This window comes from Gossypium raimondii, chromosome 2 (assembly GCF_025698545.1).
Source record: "Gossypium raimondii isolate GPD5lz chromosome 2, ASM2569854v1, whole genome shotgun sequence".
Taxonomy (NCBI): Eukaryota; Viridiplantae; Streptophyta; class Magnoliopsida; order Malvales; family Malvaceae; genus Gossypium; species Gossypium raimondii.
In genome coordinates, this window is record NC_068566.1 from 42,964,758 (window position 1) to 42,982,883 (window position 18,126).

General features: G+C 32.5%; 2 protein-coding genes across 4 annotated transcripts; both read right to left on the bottom strand.

Annotated features, from left to right (window-relative positions):
- Positions 1-236: 236 nt before the first annotated feature.
- On the bottom strand, positions 237-3,236 carry LOC105788928 (probable carboxylesterase 18). Of its 2 annotated transcripts, none has more exons than XM_012616017.2 (2): positions 2,874-3,236; positions 237-1,436 (listed from the first exon to the last, which is right to left on the bottom strand). In XM_012616017.2, the coding sequence occupies exon 2, from the start codon at positions 1,373-1,375 to the stop codon at positions 428-430; it is 948 nt and encodes a 315-aa protein (XP_012471471.2). In that variant the 5' UTR covers positions 1,376-1,436; positions 2,874-3,236; the 3' UTR covers positions 237-427. The 2 variants fall into 2 exon arrangements, with proteins under 2 accessions (XP_012471471.2, XP_052483520.1); XM_052627560.1 differs by having other exon boundaries at positions 237-2,279.
- Positions 3,237-13,692: 10,456 nt separating this feature from the next.
- LOC105788930 (protein ETHYLENE INSENSITIVE 3) lies at positions 13,693-16,851 on the bottom strand. 2 transcript variants are annotated; one of them, XM_012616020.2, is made up of 2 exons: positions 16,619-16,851; positions 13,693-16,199 (listed from the first exon to the last, which is right to left on the bottom strand). In XM_012616020.2, the coding sequence occupies exon 2, from the start codon at positions 16,059-16,061 to the stop codon at positions 14,214-14,216; it is 1,848 nt and encodes a 615-aa protein (XP_012471474.1). In that variant the 5' UTR covers positions 16,062-16,199; positions 16,619-16,851; the 3' UTR covers positions 13,693-14,213. The 2 variants fall into 2 exon arrangements, with proteins under 2 accessions (XP_012471474.1, XP_012471478.1); XM_012616024.2 differs by having other exon boundaries at positions 16,516-16,851.
- Between the last annotated feature and the right edge of the window lie 1,275 nt (positions 16,852-18,126).

The following is an 18,126-nucleotide window of genomic DNA, read 5'->3' on the forward strand; positions in this document are numbered from 1 at the left end:
AATTGGAATAGAGTTAACGTTTTACGTTTGAAAATTATTTTTATTGTTTAACATAATTAATATGTTTAAAGTTTTTATGGTTATGTAAATGTTAACTGAGTTACAATTTAGACTTATTTGATTATTTTTAATAGTATAGGGACTAATTTGATCTAATCCCTATAATATAGGGACCTCCTATTCACTTTAACATTTTATAATCTATACTCTTTTATAATGTGTTTTCCTTCAGTCCGGAGCCAAATTGGTTTTCCTTTAATAGTATATGTCTGAAATGTTGTGTTAATACAAGGACAAGAAATGCAAATACAAACTTGAGAATTATTTTGCTTTTATAGTCTTACCCTATGTGAGGAGACATTTATGAAGCAGTGCAAGTACAGCATACATAGATTTTGCGATGGCTATCAGGACAAAAAAAGAGGAGCTATTGATCCAATTGCTTCAGCACGAAGTTCTTGATCTCGGCCATTAGCAAGGAAGTGTCAGGCAGCTGGGGGAACGCATAAAAGCCATGAATCGCATTCGGGTACTCAATCTTGTAAACATGTTTTCCAGATTTATTCAATCCCTCCACATATTTTCTCTGCCAATCTTGTAGAGGATCAAAACCACCTATAAAAACAAGGGTTGGTGGAAATGGTAAATCTGAGATATCAACAGAATTTGGGCCAAATACATTAACAACCTGATGATCCCGATTGTAGCCGTGTGGCAAGAAAGCCTTCCACATCCAATCAGTGCGCTTCACAGAGATTAACGGAGCCCCAGCAAGTTTGAGTTCCGACTCTGTTCTTTCCTCTCCACCAAAAAAAGGTTGTAACGCTATAACTCCACGAAGCTTCAATCGGGAAAATTGATGCTGGCAAGCCTTGAGGGCCACATGATGCGCCAGGTTGCCACCTGCACTGTCTCCGGCAATAAAAAAAGCCTTACTGCTACTGGTATCGGTATTACCGAAAGCAGAAAAGCCTTCAAAATCAGGGTTATCAATGAACTTTAAAACGTCAAAACCATCTTCGTACTGTGACGGATATCGGTGCTCAGGCGACAGACGGTAGTTGACGGAAACAACTACAGCAGGAATTTCACGCGCAAGTCGCTTGCATAAGTCATCGTAGCTCATTGAATTGGCCGCCATATACGCAAAGCCTCCACCATGGAAGTAGACTACAATGGGAACGAACATTTTGCCAGCGGTGGTAGTGTTGCTGTATAGGCGGAACCAAAGTTTGCGGGTGGTGTCAACCACGATGTCAGAAGACACTACGCCATTATCAGGTTTTCTTGATGGAGAGGCTTTAGGGTCGAAAAGATTCATGAGACGTCGATTTACTGCGCTGCCATCGTTGCGGCTAAAAGCATCCACAGACATAGAATGAGCAGCAATGAGAAGCCTGATCCCCAATGGAAGTTTTGGCCAATTCTTTTTTGTGCTAGACATTTTTATTTGAAATTATGAAACAATAATTACAAGATTGAAGCTACTTAAGGTGAGAAAAGTATGAGGAATTTAAACGAGTGAAAGCAACATCCGAGCCACCACAAAAAACAGATAATAATAATCAATAAATTAGACATTAACTAGGCGGATAGACCAACATATATAAGTTTGAGAATAACTAGGTTACTAGGAGAAAGTCAATGCTCGTAAATTATTTTCTTTACATTCAATTTTGAAGCAAAAATATTTCAAATTTATTATGGATACAATAATGAAATACATTATATTTAAAAATAATATTATTGAGAAAAATAATTATAAATTTAAATATAAATTATAAAATAAAATAGACATGAAAAACAAATAATGGATGGATGGATGGGAATTAACCCGGTCACCAAGCAACATCTTCTTTTTAGATTGTCTTGCAACCTAGTCCACTACTCTCTTAGCTTCACTTCTCACCAAATTAAAAATAATTTTCTGAAAATGCTTACTCCTTTACATAGGGAGACACTCTCCAATTATCAACTTCCCCCTACCTGTAACAACTTCTTACAAAATTTCTGAGTCAATTTCAATAACACATGATTGAAAACCATTCTTACAAAATTTCTGCAACTTTTAGGCCTTCCACCACTGCAATAGCTTCATCCTTAATTGGAGAATCAACTTCCCTAAAACCATCATACCCAGCAACAACCTTTACTTGATCATCCCTAACAACCACCCCAATTCCAGCCCCTTCATTGAGTCCCGGGCCCCATCACAATTAACCTTCTTCATCACCCCGGCTTAAAGCTTTTCCCATCTCTAGATCTTCTTTATCAGAACCCTACAATCAAAAGAGGTAACACCTTTACTATTAATTCTCCAGTTAGGGACAACCCCAAACTAGACTTGTTCAGTCCATTCACACAACAGAAACGTATGTTCCACAACCTCAATTTCTTCACTACAAATCCTAAAAAGAGGAAAAACATTTAGTTTCTTCTTCCATAAGTTTTCCATAGTAGCCAAATATTTTTACAAGCTTTCCAAAGGAAAACACTGATCTGTTTGGAGCCGAAAGACTCATAACTTTCTATCAACCCATCTTGAAGAAGCATTCCCGAAACCCCTATTATCATTATCTTCCCTTAAACAATGATAACCCTCTTTAACAGAAAATTTTCCACTTGGTTCACCCGGCCAAATCAACCTATTCCTTTCGCCTCCTCTAGAAACATAAATTTTAAATATAGCATTTTTGCCTATCCCTATTAAACGGGTACGATTAGTTTTAGAAAATGAGGATATGAAAATGTTAAGATAAGGCGATGAAAACATATTTTTAATATATATTATGTTAAAATAATTTTTTTAAAGATTACAAAACAAAATAAAACCCAATTACAACATGTCTATCAAATTGGGCCTAAATACATACCTTCAGACCGGCAACAAAACGGAAAACAGCTCTAGAAGCCACCGACACTTCAACCAATTAAAAAAAAACAACACTAGTTAAGGTCCCTTGGTAACCAATATTTCCTTTTCCATTTGCCTTCGTCCCTTTCATCTCCTACCTCAGTCATGTTTCCAGACTCTTCCCTTCCCAACCTCCCCACGATGATTCAGAAGAAGAAAATAGAAAGTCTCTCGTCTTTCATCCTTAACCACTTCATCTCTGGTAAAATCCTTTTATCCCACTAAAATGTTTCCTTCTTTTTTTTATTTTTTTCTTTTACAAATATGGAAAAAGGTAATTAAAAAGTTTTCACAAGCCATTGTTGCCACTCCACCATAAGCTGATGCCTCTCGAAACACAAAAATATATAAATTTTTTAATGCCCTTTTAAACTTAAATTCATGCAGTTTCGGTGTCATTCTTATCGAAAAATATAATATAATTATAAAATAATTAAATTTTACTTAAATTATTAACATATTTAATTTTAATTAATTTTATTTTCATAAATTTTGATTTATTTTCGACAGATTTGCACAAATGGTGAAAATTGGCTCGACAGACACTACTAGAAGCACAAAATCGGGAAGCGATTTTTGAAGCATCGAGACGAATAAATTTTCCAACCTAAGACGGTCCAAATGATGAATATTAATATATAATATAATTAATTTTAATTTTAATCCAATTTATTTTGAGTTAAATAAGTATTATTAATAATTAAATTATGAAATGAGGCCTAATTGTGCTAAACCGAAAGACTAATCTAACCGAGCAAATGGACTGCCCAACATGCTGACGCAATCAACTCAAATTAGTTGATTATTTGACTTGCAAATCAGCCTTTGAAGTTTCCTTGAAATTGCATTCAAATCCCTCCACTTATCAAGCTTTTATAGATTTGGCCCTAGCTAAATTTAGCAAGTTTGAAACATTCAAACTTGCCACATTTGTCGTCGGCTAAGTGGGGTATATGGCTACTGGTTTTCTGCTATTTTTAGTAGCTAATCCCACCTATAAATACCCCTTTCACCTATTCACTTAACTCACCTCTCATCTCACACATCTCTTTCTCTTTCACTTGCTTCTCTCTCATTCATTTTCCATTTTTCCCTTCCATTTCCCTTGTCGATTTCCTTTTTGGAAAAGAGCCCTTCATCCACCTAGGGTAGCAGCATTCTAGTGTTTATAGAAGCCTCGATTCAACAAGAACGAGCGGAGAATGAGGAGCAGAACAAACTAGTCAAGCTTCAGAGAAACACTGGATTTGATTCTAGTTTCCTATCCTTTAACTTTTATTGTTGTTGTTATGAACATGTCTTTGAATATTTGTTACGTTGCTATTCTAAATTTAATTAACATGGCTTAAATTTAATTCGTGTTAGATTGATTGCATAAAGTCTACTTAATTTATTAAAATCATGTTGTGTTGTTATAGGTCTTGGTAAATTGTTTGATTAAGTAAAATCATGATTATGTTATACTTGCATTATAATTGTAAGGTAACTAATGAATTAAATATTAAACGTGTTGAAATTGTAATTAATTGACACAATACTTAATCAGTGCATGTTTAATATTCTAAGGTAGCTAAGGGTTAAATTAGCGACAGTATTAACGGTACATCAGCCTTGCATAACTTGTAAGATTATTGTGATTAAATTGTTTCAATGTAAGAATATATTGTTACCACACTTTGTAACACCCCTAACTCATATCCGTCGCCGGAACAGTGTTACGGAGCATTACTAGAGTTACAAATCAAATATAGTTATTTTATATCATTTAACATCCATATCAGAAATCAATCATGTTCAATCATTTTGTCCCTTACATGAGTCCTCGAGCCCCAAAATATGCATTGGAAACAAGTTGGGATTAAACCGAATACTCAGAGATTTTTGTTTGTGCAAAATACCAAAATTTTTCCTAGATGCAGGGGACACACGCCCATGTGCTAGGCTGTGTGTCACACACGGCTGAGACACACCCCCGTGTCTCTGCCCATGTGGACAAAAATAGGCCACTTTTCTCAGTCAAATTATCTTCCACCTACATCAACATTTTAACACATTCACAAGGTAATACCAATCATTCAAATCAAGCTAAAACCAAGTCTAGTACATGTTATAATATATCCCATATGTCTAAGTATTCAATTTTCCCTAATAAACCCAATTCACATACATGCATATCTTACCAATTATACTAACTCAACTAAATTAATTATGAGCTTATATAATCTCCCTCATTTAATCAATTCAAAGACTCATCAAACACATTAAGACCATATATAAATACATCAAAATATGTCATTCACAAGCCATTCCAATAGCTAATTACAACCAAACATTTACATTGCCATTATTGGTCATATTTAGCCTATACATGCCATTATAACCAAAATTAGTTTACTATATATACCGAAGAGTCCGAGGGATAGTGTGATGTAGCTCCAACCAGCTTCCAACCTTTACGAGCCTCCGAGTTTTATAAAACAAAGGAAATAAAACAGAGTAAGCATTTATTGCTTAGTAAGTTCGTATAACAAAAAATTAACTTACCATTTATTTTCATTAAAATAAACATACAAAATGCATCCAAGTAAGTTGGCTAATAGCTTAAACACATAACTTCATCAAACATGTTAGTCATTTATTTCACATGAATATCAAGAGTTATATATGAGCTCATCAACATCAAATTTCCATGTATTTCGTGTATATACAGATAATGTTTCATTTTGAATTCATATATTTTCTCATATCAAGATTTTGCCCTTTGAATCATATAAAATATCGATGGATACCCGGGAAGTACACAGGAAGTGTACAAATCTGAGATCCGTCAATTCATATATGGGAATGCTTATATGAGCACATAAACGGGAAGCTCATGTGAGCCATGTAATGGGAAGCTCCGGAGAGCCATTAACGAGAAGCTTACAAAGAGCCTTTAATCGGGAAGCTTACGAAGAGCCATATATCGGGACGCTCATAAAAGCTGCGATGTGTCCACAACACATGTAGGATCAAAACCAAATTGGGATACTCCGAAGAGCTATTAACAGGAATCTCGCAAGAACCATTTATCGGGAAGCTCATGAGAGCTAATAACGGGACGCTCTTTCGAGCTGTAGTGTGTCCGCAACACATGCAAGACCACAACCAACCGAAAACCCTGTGTCCATCAAATTTCATTTTCAAATGGGACTTAACATGTGTCGGATATATTTGGATGTGTGTTCAATTTTCATACATGTCAATTACACAATTTAATTCACATACACAACATTCAATTCAAAAATATAAATATACAATTTAGTTACACGAACTTACCTCGACAATGTTCGTGTATGCAAAATCTACTAATCCGACACTTTTTCTTTTCCTCGATCTAACTCCGTATTTGGTCTATCCAGATCTATAAGAATGAATTTAACATCAATTTAATACAATTAATACTCAATTCAATCCAATTCACATCTTAGGAAAAATTATCATTTTTCACCTATACTTTTAATTAATCCTGATTTCGTCCTTAAGCTCAGAAAATGAAAGTCATGAAATTTAATCTTCATTCCAAGCCTAGCAATTTTCATATATAAAGATAGAAACCCATGAATTCCATAAAATTTAGAATTTTTCCATGAATTTTGTATCTTTTCAATTTAGTCCCTAAATCACAATTTCATCAAAATTCTTTAACAAAATACTTTAAATTACTCATCGACATCTCAAATTCATCATTAAATAACTAAAATCATATAAAATCATCAATGGAAACTTCTAAAATTTTCAAATAAATCAAAAACTAAGGTAAAGGTTAATTGGACCTAATTGTAACAATCTCAAAAACATAAAAATTTCAAGAAACGAGTAAGAATTGAACTCAATTGAGGCAAAAATATTAAAAACCAGCTTGAGCTCTCTCCCTTGTCTATTTAAAAACTGAAATTTGGAGCCTAGAATGCTTTTAAATTTCAATTTGTCTTATTTAATTTCAATATAATTATAATTTTACCATTATTTCTTTTTATTTTATTATTATTTTATTCATATGCCACCTCATCCATTAATTTAGGCATATTTATCACTTAAGTCCCTTCTTATTTATTAATCAAACCATTTAGGGTGAGTTTGGATGGGCGGTGTGTTTACCTGCGGTTAGTGTAAAAACAGCGGTGGCGGTGAGATTAGATACTGTAGCGATACTGCAGCGTGAGACAAAAAGTAAGTTAAACGCACCGCACCGCACCCAATTGCCCATCCAAACCCACCCTTAGTCACTTTATTATAATTAGTGAATTTTGCATTTTTTTCAAATTAGTCCTTTTTAATTAATTAACTGTCGAAATGTTAAAATTTTTTAATGAAAATTTAATACTATCTTAATAACACTCTGTAAATATTTATAAAAATATTTATGGCTTTGATTATAAAAATGAGATCTCGATATCTCATTTTCTAAAACCACTTGACCTAAGTTTTTACCACTCGAACCTAATAAATCATTATAAAAACATAAATTACCAATTCAAAAATCTTTTTAAAACTCTATTTGACTCATAAATATTAAATAAATAAAATTTATGAACTTACTCGTCAGATTTGGTGGTCTCGAACCACTGTTTCCGACACCACTGAAAATTGGGCTATTACACACTTAATCTTTTACTTGCTTATTTAAATTGATTAATTGTTTGAATTGACATAGTTATATGTTCAAGAGATTAATTAATTTAGTAAGTCTGTATGTGCTATAGTTAACAAGTTATCAAGTTGCCGTGAATTTATTCGTAACAACATGAACATTGTTTTAGTAATATTAAGTTAAGAAATGTAATTAATTTAACACGATTATGTCATCTTGATTAAAATCATCTTCTGAAATTGTGCATTGAAATTTTTATTTTTATTTTATTACTTAGGTAAATTTCAGTTTTTAATCACTTTCTCAAAATCAAAATATTTTTAATCACCAAAGTGTTTGAATTTCATTTTATAATTAATTTTTCTTTAACAGTCTCTGTGGGTACGATAACTCGACATTTACTTGTCACTTTATTACTTGTTACAATTGTGTACACTTTACATATTTTCATCGTTTCAAGTTTTTGGCGCTGTTGTCGGGGACTATTTTTAAAAGTCATTATTTGTGAAATTGTTAATTTTGCATTTTGGTTTATTTTTCTGTTCAATTTTAACTTAGTCAATTTTTCTGTGTTTGTTTCAAGTGTTTATGAGTATTGATCGAATTATCGATTTACTTCTCATAGATCATGAAAGTGAAAGAAATTTTCGACAAAGAAGAAGACAAATAGCTCAAAGAAGGACCGAAGAGATGAACTTTGAAAATCTGAATCAAGGAAACGGAGCAAACCTTGCTCAAAATCCTATCATCATTCCTGATGATAGGAATAGAGCTCTAAGGCTGTATGACGTGCCAATATTTCATTATTTTAATCTAGATACTATGAGACCCAAAATCGAGGCACAACAGTTCGAGTTGAAGCCAGTCATGTTCCAGATGCTTCAAACAGTGGGTCAATTCAGTGAAATGTCTACCAAAGATCCTCACCTTCACTTAAGACTGTTTATGGAGGTGAGCAATTCTTTCAAATAAGTCAGTCATTGTTTAATTAAATTTATTTTTATCTATAATTTTATATTTTACATTGTTTTTGCATATATTAAAATATTATGTTAAATTTAGGTTCATTACAATGTCATTTTTTAATTACATAACTACTAAGTGAGTATTTTTTATTTAAAAATGTGACATCAACAAAATTGACAAAAAATTTAACGATGTCAACAATTGGACTTGATTTTTAAATTTGAAAAGTAAAGGGACTAAATTCTTGAAAATAAAAGTACAAAGAGTAAATTGCAAACATATGAAGTGTACATAGTAGATGTGCTAATGGGCCGGGTTCGGGCCAGACCCATAAAAAAAATTCGGCCCGGGTCCTAGGCCCGGCCCGGCCCATTATATGGGCCTAAGATTTTGCCCAGGCCCGGCCCGGGAAAAAAATATAAGCTCGGGCCCGGCCTATTTTTATTTTAAAAATTTTAAAAAAATTAAAAAAAGTATTTTAAAAATATTTTAAAATTAAAAAAATTAAAAAAAAAAGTATTTTAAAAATATTTTAAAATTAAAAAAATTTAAAAAGTATGTAAAAAATATTTTAAAATTAAAAAAATAAATATATTTATTATATCGGGCCGGGCCGGGCCCGGGCCAAAAAAGTGGTGCCCGAGGCCCGGCCCGTTTTCTAAACGGGCCTCTTTTTTTGCCCAAGCCCATATTTCGGGCCTATATTTTTACCCAAACCCTCCCATATTTTGGGCGGGCCGTCGGGCCGGGCCGGGCCGCCCGGCCCATGAGCACCTCTAGTACATAGACTTATGACATATTTTAACCTTTATACTACAAAACATTTATTATTAATATATTTATAATTGTAATAAATATTTATTATTAAAATATTAATATTGAATATTTTTAATAATATGTGAATGATATTATTTAAAATTATTTTTTAAAATAAAATTGAAATGTTAAATAATTTATTAAAATAATAAATTATTTTATTATATTAATAATTTATTATATGACTAAATATAAATAATTAAATATGTATGTTTAATAATATTGAAAAATATAAATATTTTTAAAAATAAATATATATAATTTATTATCAATATGATAATATTAAGCTTGATTTAAGTTAATTTCATATAAAAATAAAATTATTTATAGATAAGCTCTTTTTCGGAAAATGACTTACGCTTTTCAAAAGGGTAAGTTATTTTACAGGAAAAATAGCTTATTTTACGTTGATCTGTAAGTTATTTTCCGTTGACTAAGTTGTTTTCTATGAACCAAACACAGGAAAATGCAGAAAACATTTTCCGTAAAACCTTTTACATGTAAACAAACAGACCCTAAGTTCCTTCAACCTCTCTAGCCATGCTCCGCTCCGTCAAGTTTTCGAAAATTTGCATTAGTCTCCTGATTTTTTTTTTTTGAAAATTTTAATTAAAAGTTCTGCAAATTCTCATTAAATCTAAAAAAAAAGATAGATTCAAAAAATTGAATGTCAAAATCCATCCCTGTATTAAACTTAAAACCATAGCTAAGAAATGTCAAATTCACTGTCAACCGACCCCAGGTGAGCTCCACCTATTCTCGTATGCTTGTTATAAATTTGCAACATAATTTTTAATGAAACAATTAAAATAAATAAACGTGTTAAAACTCTAAGTCTGTATACAAGTTGTAGCCAACATGTCTATTTTTCTTACACTGCATGTCGGAAAAACAGGTTAAACAATACAAGTATTTTAATCCGAAATCAGTGTTGGGACCTTCCTTAATTGCTGCCCCTTTTGCAGGCTAACCATTTTTATGAATGAAAATTTCAAACCTAAACGAGTCATGCCCCACTGCCAACCCACACCCCACTTTCCTAGACTCCGGCTACGTTGGCTCAGAGTAGGATGTTTTAATCTTCTCTTTCAAAGGTTTCATAAATCGAATAAGGTAGGTTAAACATCAAATTTTTTTAAAAAAAATTAGGTTATATAAGCTGGTTGATTCTAGATGAAGAGTTGTTTTTTCAAGAGCTAAGTTAATCCAAGTCTATCATATTGATTTAAATTAGACCTGTCTAAGGATCGGGCTAACTCGAAAAGTGGTAGGATATGAATAAAAATATAACCCAAAAAATGAGCTTCGGTAAAAAAAAAATAAGACCCATTTAGAAATGGGTTGAGCCTCGAGTAAGGTTTTTTGGCCCTTGGGCTTGACCTGAATCGAAATAGTAAAATATTTTACTTTTTTTTTTTGTTTTTTCACTGTTTTGCTACAATTTCACTATTATGTTGTTATTATTATTTTGTTGTTATTGTTTCAATATTTTATAACTCTTATTTTATTGTTAATTTTGTTACTTTTTTAAAGGCATTTACTTGTTAAGTTACACCTATGTTAGTGTTATTTAAGTATAAATAATTTTTAATTTCTTTTTAATTTGTTGAGAAGCATTTATTTTAATGTTTTTAGTATTTTTGATGTATTATATTAAAAAAATTATATAAAAAATTAATCCGGTCGGGCAGGGCCAAACCTAGGTTTTGACATTTTTATCCGGATTGAGCTTGGACAAAATTTTAGGCCTATTTTTGGAATCAGGCTGGACTCAAACCTAGCTATAACAAATCTACAATTTCGGTAAGGTCCGATTTGAATTGACCTGACCTGACTCGACCCGTGAACAAACCTAAATCTAAACTTGCTAAATTGATTTGGATTCATTGAATTAATGGGCTCAATTCAAAATTATTAAATTAGAATATTATCTGACCTTTAGACAAGTCTATAACCTCAAGCAATAACAAAATGCTTAATACTAAAATTGCAATGTTTCATCATCATTAGTCAACCTCTAACTAACTGCTTAAAGCTACTAATTTCAACTCAATAAAACATAATTTAGTGATAAGGAAAAGCAGAAAAGCCTTTGAAATTGTCTCAGGATAATTTTTTTTTTTACTAATAATTCATTAATCTAATTTTTTTTCTTTCCATATCATCATAATGGGCGTCACTAGTTGTCAACATAAGAGTAAAGTTTTCCATTAAAGGAAAAGGGGGCAAAGGTATAGCCCAACATCAAACCAAGCTATAGCTGAAACCTCAAGCTCACGAGGCTTCATTAACTTAGCTAAAGAATCACTTGAGTTAAATATGAAAAAGTTAGCCCATTTCAAGGTAGACACATCAAAGTCCACATTCAGCTAAGTAATCTTGTCCCAAATGCCCATTTGAATTTGGACTGATGTTAACAAGCTAACTCAAAATAATATATATTTAATTAATTAGAATCAGAATTAATTTAATACGATGCGTGATGGCTTGAAAATTAGAATATATCTTGACAGAATTTACATATGATGGAACTTAAATTCAAAATCATCTAAACAAGAATACACGCATAACATTTATATATAATGAGCTCAAACCTAAACCATTAAAACCCCAAAACCTCGACCTTATCGATACACCGGAACATCATTAGTATAATTAATAAATAACAATGATTAAATTTATGAATTATAAGATGGTGAGATGTTAAATAGGTGTTAATGAGTCAAGTTAAGTTCCGATTTCAAAAAAAATTCTAAGCCTGACATCAAGCTCGGCCCGCTCAAATGATTTATTTTTTATTAAAAATAATAAAAAAATATATTTAAATTTAGTTATAAAATATAAAAATATTTTATGTTTTTATTATTTCTAAATAATAAAACCAAACTGATCCAAAATTGAGCCGTGGGATTGATGTAGTAGTGAAGTAGCTCACGGAGGGTTTCCTAAACACACGCCAAGCCACCTGAAACACATGAATTGTACTATAAAGTCAAACCTAATAATTATCTTTTCTGTTTCGTCCATTTCTCATCCTTTCCTTTTTCTAAATAAGTTAGGTTTGACTGATTTTTGAGTTAATTTAAATTTTAAAAATTTTCGAATTATTTTATGTTTACATTTTTTTAATTTTGAATTATTTTGGGTTTGATTCGTTAGAATTATTTTGAATTTTAATCGGATCTATTTTAGTTGAGTTTGTTTATCAAAATTTTAATTCAGTCAAATTTGATTTAGGATCGTTTTAACGCAAAAACAAAAGGTAAGAGACGTTATTTTGAGTTTTTATTTTATCCCGACATACTGTTTCAAATCATTGCAGATTTAGATAATTTTAAATTGAATTAAGCGAATTTAGATAGTTAAACTAGATTAAATCATATTAAAATTCGAGTTAATTAGGCAATTTGTATATACTTAAAGTTAGAGTTATATATTTATTTTAAAAATTATAAATTTCCTAAACTATCCTCTAATCTGCTTAAACCGTTAACTAATTACTCACTTGAAGAAAGTCATTAGACGCCACCTTCATGAATCTTTGATTTTTTAATTGAAAATTGAAGGTTAATTCTGCTATTAGTCCCTGTACTTAATGAAAATTGTAGATTTAATTCCTATTTTTTAGTTTTGTCTTTGTACATTTTGGATTTTGAAACTTTAGTCCTCATTAAACCTTAAATTCACCCAATTAAGTTATGTATTCCCAAAACCTGATGATACAAGAATATCATGTGTGATATTATGTCAGCTTGTTATTTTCATATATTACTCACTGAAAATTCAGTTAATAGATTTACGATTGTCATTCGTGCCAAGATTGAAATTTCAAATTTTGAAGAGTATTAAGACTTAGAATAGTCCAATTAAAGAATATAGGCTAAATCTACAACTGCACGCATAGCACAAGACCGATAATTGAATTTAACCAAACAAATTTAATTGACCCTGCTTAAGTCAAGACTAAAATTTAAAATTGTATTGGGACTAAAATTGATCAATTCAAAAAGTACAATGACTAAAATTGACCAATTAAAAATAAAAAAAACTAAATCTATAATTTTTACAAAATAAAGGGACGAATAGCAAAATTTAACCAAAAATTGAAATGTTAGGCCTTTAATTCAGAATTAAAAAGATAATAAAAAAATAAAAAAAAGTAAGACTAAAATGAAACAGAAGTACACGGTTGCTTGCATTTCATTCATGACAGCTAAAGCAGATTATGATTTAATTGTAAGGAAAGGACAAAAACATGAAATGGGAGATGGATTTTGCACATAAAACACCATCTGCAACAAAGAAATGTTTTATATACTATAAAAAAAATAAACTCAACAATGAAAGCAACATCACACCATAATTTAAAAAAGGAAAAGGAAAAAGATGCAATTTCCATTTTCAATCTTCCACGAAAGAGAGATGACGGTCAACTTTAAACATCATCATCATCATCCATTAACTACTGTGGGTCTATACCTCACATGGGTATAGCCAACAAGATGCATTAACTGACAAATGAGTTCCCATTTCAATACAAACCATATGTACCCAACAAAACACTCACAATCAGATGCCTACCAAACATCATCATGGTAGTAAACTGATAAAAAAGTTTTAAGACAGAAGGTAATAAAGAAAACAAAAACCCCATACAGACAACACATCTAACTTATTTATGAGACAGTAATATCCTATGTAAATCAGTAGCAAGATCCTATGGGGCTTTCCGTGTTTTTTTTTGTGTTTTTATTGAAGCCCCATATGAAGAGCCGCTAAGCTTGCTTAAACTTCCTACAGCTACACACAAGGAGGAAAATTACAATAACCAAGTGAAAAAAAAAAGGGTTTCAGCTAGTGCATGTTCCGACAGGCGTTACAGCTTTACTGGAACCAGATTGAAACATCCTGCCTTGGGATGGTGTCCATCCCAACCGTTTGAAGATCTTCCTTGTAATCGAAAGTAGACAAATCGAATGGAGACCCGAACATCAGCGGGAAGCTGTTGTTGTTGTTATGTTCGGTCTCAAACAGAGAATTCAGGCCCTTGAACCGGTCAAATTGACCTTCCCCTTGCGGAAACATCTGATGGTTATTGGGCATGCTGGAGTCCTCGAAGAAGTTTCCTTCACCACGAAAGTATTCATCCTGTGGCTGTTGGATTTTCGGGTGAAGAATATTTTGGCCTTCAGCGATTGGATTGTTACCGGGATTCATGTTTTTGCTGCCTTGAATGTTGTTATCGTAAACCGACATGAGTTCGCTGATCATTTTCTGCCCATCTTCCGGAACTCCAAGTCCTGAAAGATCAAATGGTGTTGAGACGGAAGTAACCGCTGGTGCAGTTGGCTTGGATTGCGCAAATGCTTGAGGCAAAATTACAGGTTTCACCTCGTTAACATTAAAACTTGAACTACTAAACAGTGCAGAGGAGTTTCGATACGGACATGTTAATTGATGATTGTCCCTGGCAATCCTGTCATGAAAACCTAAGCGATGTTCACTATAGGGACATTGGAAGAACTCGCATTTGTAGATCTTATGTTCCATGATGTTTGAATCATTGCTTGGTTTCCTCTTTCGCATAAAGTCCAAATTATTGACAACTTCTCCCTTAATAGAATAAGGTAGTTGTTGGATGGCCCTCATTTGATCCACACTCAAATCAGATGAATTTAGATTCCCGGGTTTGAGCTCTTGCACATCGAAGTTTGGCTCGTTGTCTGCCCCTTCAACATCATACTCACTGCAGTCATTTATAACCAAAGATCCACTTCCTCCCCCGGAGGACAAAGCTGGGCAGGACTCGGGGTAAAGCTCTCGAGCCAAGGTCTCCTCCTGGTTGATGATAGCAAGCCATGTTGCACTTTCCTTTGCAGTCATCTTGTCCTGCAAGCACTTAGACTGCCTTACAAGCTTGCGAATCTTGGCTATATCGGGAGACATGTGCTTGATTACTGCTGTGAGAACCCCGACTTTCCAAGCCTTTTTCAAGTCATGAGGTTTCTTATAAGGGGGAGGGCCTTGATCTTTAGGCAATCCGAGATGCGGCCACCATTCCTCGTTACCAGTAGGCCACCACGGTGGGTGAACACCTTTCTCTAAAGGAAACCGCCTCTGAGGAGGATCACAATGCTGCATCAGTGCAGACAAAAGGGAACCGAGCGTTGTATCTTGAAGTTCTTGCAAGGTGTGTGGTGTTGGACCAATCGGGTTACACCCATCATTGTTGCCGGGAATCGAATTATTAGCCTGGTACTTGGCAATAGCGGCAGGACCATTACGATCAAACCTGACTTTATCCTTCCACCATTCCCGAAGATTATCAGATGCCCCAGTTACCGGCTTTCCTTTCTCCGGGATTATTCCGTAAACAAAACCTTGAGCCTTGCACACTTCCATCATCTTCAACATGTACTTCAATATCCCATCTTGTGCCCTCGACATCTTCTTTTTCCTCGCCTGTTCTTGAGACTGTCTCTGTTTCACAATATCGACCCCATCCTTGCTCTTGTTCTGTTCTTTAAGTCGTTTGAGACGCATTTTGTCCCTCCACATCCTTCTCTCAAGTTCATCCACATCAATCTCTTCATCACTATAATCATCTTCCACTGTGGCCTCTGGTTCAGTACGCAAAGCCGCCAACGTTGCCGTGGCCGCATCTTTTTCCCCAAAAGGAGCACTGAAGAAATCCATATCCCCACAAATTCCCATATCATCAAACATCATCATTATTCCAAGATAAGCCTGAAACTCAAGGGAATCTCTCAATCAACCAATAAGCTTCAACTTCCCCAAAACTATGTTTTCTCCTGTTACCAGTAAGTGCTGATATAAATTCAAATCACCCACAAACAAGCCTTTGTTAACCTGTAATAATAACAACAATAAATTACTTAACAAAGCCCATCTAATACAAGTCAGATCACCAGTAAACTAATTTTTTGATTAAAAATACCCCATCAGATATAATCAAGACCTCAATTTTATCAATCAAGAACAGAATTTTTAGGGGTTTTTTATATAGTAGGGAAAAAAATCCAAAACTAGGCAATTAAACCTCAGCTGCATCAACCAACAATCAAAAGAAAAATAAATTAACAAAATCAAAAATCTCATCTTTATCAATCATGAGCAAACACAAGAAGGAAAACTATCAAAAGGAACCAAAAATAGAAATCAAAACCTGAAATTCCATGGATCAATAATCAAAACCCAAAGAAAGTAGTGAAACAAATTCATGTGCATGTAGATAGATCCACTCAACCATATCTAAAAACAAGACTCACCAGGAAAAACCCACAGTTTGGGTTTATTCCAAAAAGCTGAAAGAAGTAAATTCAGCAACAAACAGAAGATTTTCAGAGAGAGAGGGAAAAAGAATATTATCCCTTTAGTTTGTTTTATAAGTTGGAACCTTTCTACTAGTGTAGAGAGAGAGAGAGACAGAGAGAGAGAGAGAGAGAGAGAGAGTTATTGTTTATTGAATAGAGAGGAGATGGGAGGGAGGGGGAGGAGAGGGTGGTGGCTACTTATCTCCCTGTTGCTGATTGAGAAAGGAGGGATATAGGTGGAAAGAAAAAAGAGAGGAAGTGGGAGAAATTATTGGGGTTTTGTAAATTATTATATACGTTTAATTCTGCTTTTAATCCCTATACTATTTGAACTTTTAACATTTAATCTTTCTATTTTTATTTCTAAGAATTTAGTCCTTTTCTAATTTAAAAATTTTAGTTTTTTAATGTTTATCCCTTTTGCTACTTTAGTCTTTTTTTTTTTGCTAAGATAATTTTACCATCAACCTTTAATTTTAGTCAAAAGTGTTGTTTTTTTAAATAAAAGCTTATTGGAGTTAATTTTTTAATGAATTTTCTAAGTTTTAAATATTTTTAATATTTTAGAATTTTAATAAAGTATACATGGACTATCCCAAACTATTAGTTAGTCATTAAATTTTAAAGGTTTAAAGAGTTTTTTTTATTGTTTTTAAAATTGGACTGGACCGGCTGAAAAAAATTAAAATAGAAAGTATTAATTTTTTTATGAATTATAAGAAAAAGTAAAATCTTAATAGCAACGTGATTAACACGATTTGAACTTAAGCCAGACATGCAACGATAAACACTTTAACTATTAATTCAACTTAACAGTTTAGAAAGAAGTGAAAATGGGAGAAAGCGACCTAATGTCAGTTTTATCCAAATCTTATTGAATCTTCAGACAAAAATATAGTTTTTTTTAATATCTAAAATATATAGAAGGGTCTAATTTTGTTTTAGTCCTTTTACTATGCTATAAATTAAGAATGTAATCCTTAAAGTTCAATTATTTAATTTCTTTACTTCAGGCTTTAGTTGGTCCAAATCAGATGCATAGGGAGCGGGGCAAACAGCGTCACTGCCCCCCTCTTTGTATATATAAATTCCTTTATAAAAAATAGATTTTTAATATTTTTACGCCTAAAATAGTTTAAAAATTTATTTCGTTCTAAAAATTTTATCATTTGATTTTTTTTTTATTTTAGTCCCTTCAATATAATTTTTTTTGGGTTTACTCCACTACTTGTCCAAGTTAACATTGGATCATTCCGTTTAAAATAATATATTAATAAATTTACTTTTTAATTTTTAAAATTAGTCTTTATTTTTAAAAAATATTGACTAAAATATTAATTTTAACCATGTTGGAGTAGCAATCCACGTGACAATCTATTTCTACTCCATTCTAATATAACACTATTTGTCTTATATGCCACGTCAATACATAAATAAATTTTAAAATATTAAAATAAAAATTT